Here is a 13,579-nt window from a genome sequence, read left to right as displayed (position 1 = left end):
TCGGTGGAGGTGTTGCCGTTGCAAGAACTAGTGGGACCGTCCGAGCTGGCGGTAGTAGTGCTATTCCTGGGTGTCCGACGAGGCCTGCCAACATTGGGCCGAGCAGGAGCGGGGCGAAGTGCTTCAAGTGTGGAGAGCCCGGATATCGATAATCTTGTTGGGAATTGGTGTATGCCCTAGAGACAATTTATAATCAGTTTTGTAATATGATATCTATTTCATTATAAAACGAGGCATTTCCGTTATTGTGTAGATTGCGCTAAATATGATTTTACACAATAATGTCCTTGGAATAGTATGTTCAATAAGCATCAAGTGTGACTTGATTGTGAGATCCTATAATTACCGAATATTATTCCTAAATGTCCATAGTCAAAGTATTATTTTTAATTAGGACAACGATAATACGGTTAGACTAGTGTGGGTGTTGATTGATGACCAAGTCTCACAGGTCATGGATATGAAGATAGCGAATCACACCACATGTATACATTAAGAGTAATGTGTATTGGACTGACCCGCCATGAGATTGCTACATGGGTTGTTACGTAACTGTCATTAGCATATTTCAAAGTGACTATAGTGTAATGGTCTTTTGAGTTGAGGTCACCATGGATTCCTACATGTAATGTCATATACTTTGATACTGTCAAACACCACCGTAACAGGCTGGTTATAAAGACAGTTATTGGGTATACCACAGAGCATGGAGAGAAATGTGAGTGACCAAGATAGGATTTGTCCCTCCTACGAAACGGGAGCGATATCTCACGGCCATTTGGTGGTTAAGTCTAAAAGTGTATGCATACCCAAATGAGTTGATATAGCGATATTAAACTTATTTATTCTTATAAACTTACTCGGTAAACCAAGAAAAAGAGATATTGAGCCATACAAGGATGTCATCGACCATGCCTTGGGCTCAATAGAGATATAGAGGACAATGGATTTTATTACACGGTAATATAAGTCACAAGGTTCGTCGAGAAATTGACTTTCCGATTACTTGAGTAGCAGTGATGCATTGCTAGATGCCGCTCACTGTTTGTAATATTGAAATAGAGATTTCGATATTACTGTCAACGTAATTGGGAACCTACAGGGTCACACACAACGACTAAATCGATGGGATATTTTGAAACAATAAAATCTTTTAATAAGGATTAGATGATTTATGGTGCGACCGATTAATCGAATATTTAATGAGATTAAATATGCCGATTAATTAGACTCGATTTATTAAATTAAATAGCTGACAAAAGGTAATAAACATGGATATATATACATATACATACGGTAGCATGCATATAAGTGTGTATATATATATATATACAATTGGGACTTTTGATTGATTTTGATCCCACACCGTTCCTGTGAGTTGAAAGTCTTCCCCCTTATACCTATATATAGGTTGAAAGTCTTCCCCTTTATGGAGAGATATACGTGTGCTATATATATACATATATATGTTATATATATGTATGCATAAGCATATACATACATATGTGTGTACATGCATTAATGTAGGGAAATTCAAGTTGAATTGTTCAATTTGAATTAATCCCATTAGTCTTAAAATTTCGGGTGTTGCATCGGTGTTTCTTTCGAGTATTGGCCGCTAGCACCGCCGATCTCGAAAATTCGTCGACAAAGTCGGTGTGGATACCAGTAGAGGCGTCACGTGTGGGACGCTCGGTCGACAATTTTAAATATTCCAGGTACGCTTTTATTTACTCTTATTCTTCTAGTAGGTCTTGGAATTAGTTTCACGGGTAGGAAATTTTGAATTCATCTGCTCCCAAGATGTCTTTTCTAAAGATATGGGGTTGCGAAGCTTATGTGAAGAGATTGTCTTCGGATAAGCTTGGCCCTAAATCGGACAAATGTTATTTTGTGGGGTATCCTAAGGAAACTCGAGGATACTATTTCTATAATCCCATCGAGGGCAAAGTGTTTGTTGCTCGAACTGCGATATTCCTTGAGAAAGAGTTTCTCTCCAAAGGAACTAGTGGAAGGAAATTAGAACTTGGGGAAGTTCTACCACAAAATGACATTGACCAATCGACGGGTGAGGTTGCAGAGCAAGTACCACAAGGTGTTGTGGCACAATCTTCTGCACATGTGACACAGGAGTCTCGCAGGTCTAGTAGGATACGTCATAAGCCCGAGAGATATGGATTTCTCGTGACTCAAAACAATGACGTATTGCTCATAGATGATTATGAGCCTACAACCTATGCGGAAGCCGTAATAGGCCCTGACTCTGAGAAATGGCTGGAGGCCATGAGATCTGAGATGGAGTCCATGTACACTAACCAAGTATGGACTTTGGTTGATCCACCTGAAGGGGCAAAACCCATTGGGTGTAAGTAGGTCTTCAAGAAGAAGACTGACATGGACGGTAATGTGCTTACCTTTAAGGGCCGACTTGTGGCAAAAGGTTTTAGACAAGTTCATGGTGTTGACTATGACGAAACCTTTTCCCCGGTGGCTATGCTTAAATCCATAAGGATCTTGCTTGCAATTGTAGCTTATTCTGATTATGAGATCTGGCAAATGGATGTCAAAACTGCTTTCTTGAACGAGAAGCTCCTCGAGGATGTGTATATGACACAACCTGAGGGTTTTGTCGATCCACATAGTGCTAGAAAGGTTTGTAAGCTACAACGGTCTATTTATGGGCTGAAGCAAGCTTCTAGGAGCTGGAATCTTCATTTTGATGATGCAATCAAAGAGTTTGGTTTCATCAAGAATGAAGATGAACCCTGTGTTTACAAGAAGGTTAGTGGGAGCATAGTAATCTTCTTGGGGTTGTATGTAGACGACATACTTCTGATAGGGAATGACATTCCTTCCCTACAGTCTGTGAAAACTTGATTGGGAAGGTGTTTCTCTATGAAGGACTTAGGCAAAGCTACCTACGTGCTAGGTATTAGGATCTATAGAGATAGATTCAGGAGACTGTTTGGCCTAAGTTAGAGTGCATACATAGCTAAAGTGCTTCGGCGTTTTAGCATGCAGGATTCTAAGAAAGGGTCACTACCTATGTTACATGGCATAAGCCTTTCGAAGGCTCAGAGTCCTTCTACTCGAGAGGAGAGGGACCGCATGAATAGGATTCCATATGCGTCGGCTATTGGATCCATCATATATGCTATGTTATGCACTCGATCCGATATCTCGTATACTTTGAGTATGACGAGTCGATACCAATCAGATCTAGGTGAGAGACACTGGATCGCAGTAAAGAACATCCATAAGTACTTACGAAGGACTAAGGAGATGTTTTTGGTATATGGAGGCGAAGAAGAGCTCGTTGTAAGAGGTTACACCGATGCTAGCTTCCAGACCGATAAGGATGACAGTAGATCGCAGTCAGGGTATGTGTTCTCCCTGAATGGAGGTGCTATGAGTTGGAAGAGTTCCAAGCAGGAGACAGTAGCTGATTCTACCACAGAGGCCGAGTATATTGCTGCCTCTAATGCCGCAAAAGAGGCCGTTTGGATCAAGAAGTTCGTGACAGAACTTGCTGTGGTTCTTAGCATTGCAGACCCAGTGGATCTCTATTGTGACAACAATGGAGCCATTGCGCAAGCTAAGGAACCCAGGTCTCACCAGCGATCCAAACATATACTCAGGCGCTTCCATCTCATTCGCGAGATCATCGACAGAGGAGATGTGAAGATATGCAGAAGACCAACAGATGAGAATCTCGCAGATCCACTTACGAAGCCTCTTGTGCAGCGCAAGCACGAGTCTCCCACTAGATCTATTGGCATTAGACAGATGCCAGATTGGCTCTAGTGCAAGTGGGAGATTGTTGGGAATTAGTGTATGCCCTAGAGGCAATCTATAATCAGTTTTGTAATATGATATTTATTTCATTATAAAACGAGGCATTTCCGTTATTGTGTAGATTGCGCTAAATATGATTTTACACAATAATGTCCTTGGAATAGTATGTTCAATAGGCATCAAGTGTGACTTGATTGTGAGATCTTATAATTATCGAACATTATTCCTAAATGTCCATAGTCAAAGTATTATCGTTAATTAGGACAACGATAATACGGTTAGACTAGTGTGGGTGTTGATTGATGACCAAGTCTCACAGGTCATGGATATGGAGATATCGAATCACACCACATGTATACATTAAGAGTAATGTGTATTGGACTGACCCGCCATGAGATTGCTACATGGGTTGTTACGTAACTGTCATTAGCATATCTCAAAGTGACTATAGTGTAATGGTCTTTTGACTTGAGGTCACCATGGATTCCTACATGTAATGTCATATACTTTGATACTGTCAAACGCCACCGTAACAGGCTGGTTATAAAGACAGTTATTGGGTATACCACAGAGCATGGAGAGGAATGTGAGTGACCAAGATAGGATTTGTCCCTCCTATGAAACGGGAGCGATATCTCACGGTCACTTGGTGGTTAAGTCTAAAAGTGTATGCATACCCAAATGAGTTGATATAGCGATATCAAACTTATTTATTCTTATAGACTTACCCGGTAAACCAAGAAAAAGAGATATTGAGCCATACAAGGATGTCATCGACCATGCCTTGGGCTCAATAGAGATATAGAGGACAATGGATTTTATTACACGGTAATATAGGTCACGAGGTTCGACGAGAAATTGACTTTTCGATTACTTGAGTAACAGTGATGCATTGCTAGATGCCGCTCACTGTTTGTAATATTGAAATAGAGATTTCGACATTACTGTCAACGTAATTGGAAACCTACAGGGTCATACACAACGACTAAATCGATGGGATATTTTGAAACAATAAAATCTTCTAATAGAGATTAGATGATTTATGGTGCGACCGATTAATCGAATATTTAATGAGATTAAATATGCCGATTAATTAGACTCGATTTATTAAATTAAATAGCTCACAAAAGGTAATAAACATGGATATATATACATATACATACGGCAGCATGCATATAAGTGTGTGTGTATATATATATATATACAATTGGGACTTTTGATTGATTTTGATCCCACACCGTTCCTGTGAGTTGAAAGTCTTCCCCCTTATGCCTATATATAGGTTGAAAGTCTTCCCCTTTATGGAGAGATATACGTGTGATATATATGTATGCATAAGCACATACATACATATGTGTGTACATGCATTAATGTGGGGAAATTCAAGTTGAATTGTTCAATTTGAATTAATCCCATTAGTCTTAAAATTTCGGGTGTTGCATCGGTATTTCTTTCGAGTATTGGCCGCTAACACCGCCGATCTCGAAAACTCGTCGACAAAGTCGGTGTGGATACCAGTAGAGGCGTCACGCGTGAGACGCTCGGTCGACAATTTTAAATATTTCAGGTACGCTTTTATTTACTCTTATTCTTCTAGTAGGTCTTGGAATTAGTTTTACGGGTAAGAAATTTTGAATTTCTGTTCCTTTTTCGCTTCCGTTAGCGTGTCGAAGCATGCTCTGGTGACGTTCTCTATTGGCTCGCGATACAGAGATTATGTTTGGTGTGATGTTGTTATAATGGATGCATGCCACTTGTTGTTGGGGAGGCCTTGCTAGTTTGATAGGAGTGTGAGCCATGACGGGAAGACCAATAAATATAGCTTCACACATAAGGGGTTAAAGATTGTATTAGTTCCGAACAGAGACAGGGACACCAACGAGCCCCGACCTACGAACCTGGTTTCCGCAACCAACTTACTGTCCCTTGCCCGATTTCAGGAGGAGTTGCATGATGCCGAGTTTATGTTTGCTCTCGTGGGCAAGGAGGTTGTGGAGGAGGACCTTACGTCTTGTGAGTCCTTACCAATCTTGAAAGAATTTCAGGATGTCTTTCCTGAAGAGCTGCCAAATGGTCTACCACCCTTGCGGGACATCCAGCACCATATCGACCTGCAACCTGGTGCGGCCCTTTCGAACAGACCACACTACAGGATGATCCCGGCTGAATATGGAGAGTTAAGGAGATAGGCGGAGGAGCTGATATCGAAGGGGTTCATTCGGGAGAGTATGAGTCTGTGTGCTCTACCGGCGCTTCTAGTGCCTAAGAAGAATGGATCATGGCGTATGTGTGTGGACAGTCGAGCCATCAATAAGATAACGGTCAGGTATTGTTTTCTCTTTCCTCGCTTGGATGATCTGCTTGACCAGCTGAGTGATGCCAGGATTTTTACTAAGTTGGACTTGAAGACAATTATCACCAGATTCGGATTCATGTTGGAGATGAGTGGAAGACCGCATTCAAGACTAAGGAGGGGTTATATGAGTGGTTGGTGATGCCGTTTGGGCTGCCAAATGCGCTGAGTACGTTTATGAGAGTAATGAATCAGATCCTACGGCCTTTCATTGGCAGGTGCGTGGTTGTGTATTTTGATGATATTTTGATCTACAGCCCCGACCCCGAGCAACATCTGACCCACTTGCGAGAAGTACTTTTTGTCTTTCGACGCGAGAAATTTTATGCTGCAGTGAAGAAGTGTATTTTTATGAGGTCGGAAGTTTTTTTTCTGGGTTATATTGTTTCTGCTGATGGCTTTAGGGTGGACTCGTCCAAGGTCGAGGCGGTCAGGCAGTGGCCCAAACCTACGAATATTACAGAAGTCAGGAGTTTCCATGGTTTAGCCTCCTTCTACAGGCGGTTTATTCCTCACTTCAGCAGTATTATGGCTTCCTTAACTGACTGCATGAAGGGAGATAGATTCGAGTGGACTGAGGGGGGCAGAAACGGCGTTCCAGAAGATTAAAGAGTGTTTGACAACCGCCCCGATTCTTGTCCTGCCTGATTTTCAGCAGCCCTTTGAGCTACATTCTGATGCATCGAAGGTGGGGATTGGAGCAGTCTTGAGCCAAAACAACAGGCCAATTGCGAGAAGCTGACGGGGGCGAAAGTGAGATACAACACCTACAATGTGGAATTCTATGTTGTAGTGCATGCGGTGAAGAATTGTTGACATTATCTTTTCCAAAAGGAGTTCATCTTGTACACCGACCATGAAGCCCTGAAGCACCTCCATAGCCAAGATAAGGTGTCAGCTCGTCATGCATCATGGGTGGCTTACTTGAAGCATTTTACTTTCATGGTAAAGCACAAGAGCGGAGTCACTAACCGCGTTGCTGATGCCCTGAGTCGAAGGTGAACCATTCTGAGCAGGATGACAGTTGAGGTACCTAGTTTTAGTTCTTTTGCTAAGTTGCTTGAAGTCAATCCCTATTTTCTATGACGTTAGCTAAAGTTCGGACTAGAGAAAGAACGGAATACGTGTTGCAGGATGATTTTCTTTGTAGGGGAAATCAGCTTTGTATCCCTGAATGTAGTTTGAAGGCGCACATTATTCAGCAGTTACATGGCAAGGGGCATGTGGGGAGAGACAGGACCTTGCAGCTAGTCCAAACATCCTATTTCTAGCCTACGATTCGTAGAGAAGTGAAAAAATATGTGCAGCGCTGTAAAGTTTGTCAAATGTCCAACGGTACTGCAACTAATGCAGGGTTGTACATGCCCCTGCCAATTCCCTCGCAGCCATGGGTGGACATCAGTATGGATTCGTCCTCAGCTTGCCCCGGACCCAGCGAGGGAATGATTCTATATATGTGGTCGTCGACAGGTTTTCCAAGATGGCACACTTTAGTTCGTGCAAGAAGACCACTGATGCTGTGCGGGTTGCTCAGTTGTATTTTCGAGAGGTATACCATCTGTATGATCTGCCAGTCTCTATTGTGTCTAATAGGGACACCCGTTTCCTGAGTAATTTATGGCAGAGCTTTTGGAAGATGGTGAACACCCAGCTGAACTTCAGTACTGCGTATCACCCGCAAACAGATGGACAGACATAAGTGGTTAACAGGTCCTTGGGCAATCTGTTAAGGGGTTTAGTAGGGGAGCACGTGAAGAGCTGGGATCAGAAGTCAAGCCAGACAAAGTTTGTGCATAATCACGCTGTTAATCGCAGCACTGGGTTCAATCCCTTTCAGGTGATATACTCTATTACCCCCAGGGGTCCCCTTGATCTGTTACCTGTGCCGGATAAGACCAAGGTCCATGGTAAGGCGGCTGACTTCGTTCACGGACTGCAAGAGATTCACGAGGCTGTGTAGAATAATTTGAAGCAGTCTGCCAAGAAGTACAAGACTGTTGCTGATCGAAAGAGAAGACACATAGAGTTTGAAGTTGGCGATTTTGTTTGGGTTGTCCTTACCAAGGATCGTTTTTCTGCTGGTGACTACCACAAGCTCGCGGCAAGAAAGATTGGTCATGTGGAGATCGTGGAGAAGATCAATCCAAACGCCTATCGATTTAAACTTCCCAACCACATTCGTATTGTCGATGTGTTTAACATGAGGCACCTGATTCCTTACACATGTGACAGCTCGGACGACGACAATTCGAGGGCGAATTCTCTCCACCTAGGGGATAATGATGCGGCAGAGGTAGCGGCAAATCAGTACTTGGAGAAAAATAGGTTCTAATGACTCTATCTCAAAGGAAACGGCTTCCGGAGCAAATCTTACCGCTTTGCCATGATTTTTCGATATTTAAGGCAAATTCCATCGTTTAGGGCCTCAAACGGGTATTTTATAATTATTTGGGTATTTTTTGCAATTTTAGGAAAGTTTATTTATTTTCATGCAATTTAGGTTTTCTTAATCCATATTTAAACTTTGTATGCCCTAGGGCTGAAACAATTAATTTCGGATTTATTAATAAAGTTGTGGAGTTACCGTGCTCTTTCTCCCAATCTCGGATTTGTTTTCGAGTTTGATGTCTATTTCTGGTATTCGTAGAATCAACAAGTGATAGAAGGTCGTAGTTCCGGTATTCGTGCGCAAAATAACGGGACTGTGATAGGTTATTCGTGTGTCCGCTGCGTCACCAACTCGAGCACCAGCATGAGCTATAGGCCAATGAACCCAGCCATGAGAGAGTGTGGAATATATACAGATTCGCCGGTGACATGACCCATTCGATCAATATCCCGATCCTCCTCAAAGTCTACACCACCAAATCATGTTCAGGTGATTCCTGCACTTCATTTCAAAGCTTCGATTTGTGTACTTTTATGTCAAAGCGTATTCTTAGAGTTTTGCTTTCAATTCGTTCGTTGGAGTTAGAAATTTCGGTCTCAGATTGCTTGATTTCACTTACCAGCTGCAATTAGGTCAATGTATTTACTATCTTGGATGATGAGCCTTTGGAAAAATTATTTTCAGCTCAGTTCACTGATCATTTAGTGCTAGGGTTTCTAGTCAGTTTATTTATACTGAATATGAAGGAATGAATAATGTTTGTTGGGCATCTCCATTTCAATATAATAGATTGAGCCGATTGAAGATTAGTCATGTTTCATGTGTGAGAGTAGTTGGGTGTTGACTTGTTGATCGATTTGAACATGCTTAACTTGATTTGGATGGCTCAATCTTGATGATTTGTTCTTGTGTTTGGAGTACTGGTTACTACTTGATGGTGGAGAGTAATATCTACTTGATTTCGGTCTATTTAAGATCAATCTATAGAGTTTTGTGTGCCGATTGATTTTCCCTTTCCCACCCACTATATTGGACATTTAGGTGCTCTCAATGAGCGTGGAGGCGGTGGATCTTCCAATGATACAACCCAATGAGAATGGAGGCAAAGGGAACTTTATTGTTATTGAAATGAACTTCTTACTGTATGGGTATACATTGGCCTTTTCTGGGCTTGTGTTAAGGATTTATAAATTATTATGTGATACTGGATAAGAAAATTTGATTCATGTGTAATTACATTTATCGCAATCTAGTGACACCTTGTTGACAAATGTTAATCTGCTGTCTCATATACTTGAAACGAGCTATAAACTTGTTGTCATAAAGTGATTGGGTAATTTCTTCATAAACTGATAACGAGCTAATAACTGGTTGTTAGTGGAACAAGTTATTTGTCCTCATGGAATAACAACTTATTAATAACCTACTGTTAGTGACCCATCTTGGCGTCGAGAAATATTATCTTGGGCAGACCCAAAATGTTGGGTAGGCCAAACTAAGGCTTTGCCAACCCAAATGTGGATCGACACAAGTACGCCATGGCTAACCTATTTTCTCCCTACTCTTCGATGTGGGTCGCCTTAGGTCGGGTCTATGGCAACCATCGAAAAGGGTCGCCTCCGGTCATTTTTGGGTCTCCCTAGGCCCCTTGTGTTGTAGTGACAGCTACTTTCTTTGCCAACTAAGATTTCCAGGGCACTTATACGTCTTTGTGTACGTACTAAATTTCAATTATGTGGGAAGTCATAAGTCTAATATAATGAGATATAAATGCTAAAAGCAAATAAAGTGGTACATGTAATCCTACTGGGTATCGAACCATAAACTACTTGTTTACAATGTAAGAGTATACGCCACTGTGCTACACCGTTTGGTATATCTTTTCATTACTCAATTATGTATTTAATTCTGTTGTCATCAAATACTGAGCAGTGTCAATCACGCCAAACCATCCCTCCAAACCACCCCCCCCCCCAACGCAAAACCCCTATAAAAACCCTTCTCCACTCCCATTCTCTTCATCCCACAAACGCACTCCTTCTTCCTCATCAACAATTCTTCAAAAATTAGTTTTGTTTGAGAGGAAGAAATCGATTAAGAATGGCTGCAAAGAGCTCCGCAACGCTTGCCTTTTTCCTCTCACTCAACCTCCTCGTCTTTTCCCTGTCTAGTGCAGCGACCTTGCCTAAGCCTATCCCAAGCCCTTTGGTTGGCAGCCCTTCAGTTGACAGCCCTTCGGGTGGCACTTGCCCATTTGGTGTCCAAAAGCTAGGCGCCTGCGGCAACCTGCTGGAAGGCCTCACTGGCGTTACGAGTGGTATCCCTCCAAAGGAGCCATGCTGCTCTCCTATCCAGGGGCTCATTGACCTGGAGGCTGCTGTTTGCATCTGCGCTGCGATTAACGCAAACGTGCTTGGTATCATCAATCTCGACGTCAATGTCGCTCTCACCTTGCTCATCAACGTTTGCGGGAAGAATGTCCCTCAGGGTTTCCAATGTGCTTAAGCAGTATGTGCGTGGTAAGGCTTTAAACTATGAATTGAATATTGTGCGTCACAAATTGAAGTGGGTTTAATAAGCTTGGTTTTCCCAAGTCAACAGCGCTATTGTCTGAGTATATTTTGTGGTGTTGGTCATAGTCTATTCAGTAAATAAAACATCGTTGGGACCCGATGTGATAGTGTCATTTGCATTTACGGGTGTAAAAGATAAAGTGATCGTTGTAATTGAAATATCAAAAATGAATGTCATCGTTTAACCTTCAATTATTATTATTTCGAGGTATCATTTTGTCCCTGGCCCGCACGCGTGCACGTCGAACTACGGGAGATATCTCTCACTTAGAACAAAACAAAATAGTTCTCGCTTTGCCTACACTAAATCATCTACAAAGATATCTCTTCAATGCATCTTTTATAATCAAAGATTTAATAAGCTTTGAGTAGTACTCGGATGGGCTTCAGTTCTTTTTTTTTTTCCCCTTGAAAAATTGGTAAGAAGCAGTGATAGCTACATTACAGCTCCTCGCTATGCAATGTTCAGGCCCTTTTGTTCAACTACAAACATATCAGATAAACTGAACAATCAACTTATGTAATGATATGAAAACGATAAGGGAGATTGGCTTCAATTCTTATGTAATGATACAAAGATGACATATATTATATATTTTCAGTTATAAGGGAGCTCACCATGAGAAATGAGCCTTATTTACTATCACGGGAAGAATGAGACGGAATTGCCCAACGATTTTTCATTTTCTTTTCTGATTACAAGAGATGTCTATGAATCTAGTTACTACAACATATAAAATAAAATTATAATATCTATTAAGGAGATACGGTTAGTCTCACAATGAGTAAGGCAAAGGCTCAGCTACACTCTTTTTCATTCCCGATTAATATTTTGCTTCTTTTCCTTTGAACGAATTGACTCTTCAAAGCAAAAAAAAAAAAAGAGTCAAATGCTATTTTGTCATGAGTATAAATATTAAAAAAAAGAAAAAAGAAAAAGGTAAATGCTACATACTATATGAAGAGGATGTACCAAGGGAGAAGGGCAAATGTCATAGTTTGGGCTCCACAATTTTCTCTAGTTTAATTGGGAACAGTTCTGTATATCATATAGACAATCACAGACAATTTTGATGGACGTTTTTCTGTAAATTAAATTCTTATTGGACCTTTAAGTGTTTTGATCCACATATACAGTAAAAATTATAAACTATCAATTAGTGGTATCTAATCCTATTATAAACTCAGGAGTCTCTTTTATATTTTCTCCATGTGGGCTCGTGGGGTTCTTAACATGATTGAGCTGAAATTTGGAGTTCCCAATTTATCAGTCTGGATTTAATGCGGTATTATATTCTTCGCCAGCCAGCACTCAGAAAAGGAGGCCTAGATATGATTTGGAAATAACTGGAATCACCTGCACATGATGATCGACGGAAAAACCGAAACATAAAATAACGCTATGTGATCGAGGATGTCGATTCCTGCCTTTTCTCGATCTCATCTATCTTAGTATTCATTAGGTAAAAGTACCTGCATGGTCTATTCGTTTGGCAAGAGGTGATATTAGTATTATATATCTAGTTTAATTCTAATAATAGTTTTCATAGTAAAATTGTCTATTTATCAAATTATATCAGCTTTCTTATTCTCCCCTAATCCAATAGCTATTGGTATCATTTCACCTCACAAAATGTAAAGCCACCCTATATATCTGGACTGATAGAACTAGTAAGTGGTTGTTCAACATACATATCGCTCGAGAGAAGAATAATTGTACAGGGGCTTGCTAACCTAGCCTTGCTTGAAGCGACCAGTCAGTTTTCATAGGCTAGACTTGTATCGTCCCGGGCTCAACTTTTTCCTCTTTGGGAATATTGTCGGGGCCACCTAACAACCCTGATTATCCCGCTTGTATTTTTTTTTTCAAATTAGAATTTTGGGCTTCGGCCTGCACCTCAACTTGGATTTTTTTTTCCTAACTGCCAAACCCAATTAAGAGAAAAAATTATGAGAATATTAAGAAATATAAAAACAGGGTACAGAAGCCCAGCTAATGCATTGAAGCAATGCATCGACTCAGCTTATGAATTATGTATAGGTTGGCCCAAAATTATTTAATTTCTGTATGGGCTAGCATCTATATCGTTCTATATGGATGCATGTCGATCCATAGCGAGATGATGAAGACAGTATTTTTAACTAATTACGTTGCTAGGAGATTGGATTAGATATATGTGCCCTCTCGGACGTTAATGTCAGTGATGAGGATATGTATTACAAGTTTAAATTATTGTTTACAGGATAAATGAAAAAGATCAACAATAATTGGAGTATGAGATCTTTTCAATACCTTTTCCAAAGTACGGTGACCATGTAATTAATTCGTTGCCTCCTTTTTTATATCTGCTTGGACGCAAGTTATTACCATATAGACGAGAAAGTCCATGGACTCTGAGAGGAGAAAGGGGTTAAGAATAGGAGAGACCCAAAGCTTGTCTCTTGACAAGAATCGAACTGATGATGAGA

The 13,579-nt window shown here is 40.9% G+C and overlaps 1 protein-coding gene across 1 annotated transcript; it reads left to right on the top strand.

The window, feature by feature from the left end:
* Positions 1-10,573: 10,573 nt before the first annotated feature.
* Positions 10,574-11,249, top strand: LOC116192833 (lipid transfer protein EARLI 1-like). The gene has a single exon (XM_031521500.1). It carries the CDS (start codon positions 10,638-10,640, stop codon positions 11,040-11,042), a length of 405 nt encoding a protein of 134 aa, XP_031377360.1. The 5' UTR covers positions 10,574-10,637; the 3' UTR covers positions 11,043-11,249.
* The last annotated feature ends 2,330 nt before the right edge of the window (positions 11,250-13,579 follow it).

Source organism: Punica granatum, chromosome 1 (genome assembly GCF_007655135.1).
Source record: "Punica granatum isolate Tunisia-2019 chromosome 1, ASM765513v2, whole genome shotgun sequence".
In the NCBI taxonomy this organism is placed as follows: Eukaryota; Viridiplantae; Streptophyta; class Magnoliopsida; order Myrtales; family Lythraceae; genus Punica; species Punica granatum.
Note: the sequence above shows the minus strand (reverse complement) of the source record. Positions and strands in the feature narration are given on the sequence as shown.

Coding starts and splice junctions, on each gene's coding strand:
- LOC116192833 (XM_031521500.1), top strand. CDS start 10,638: ATGGCTGCAAAGAGCTCCGCAACGCTTGCCTTTTTCCTCTCACTCAAC.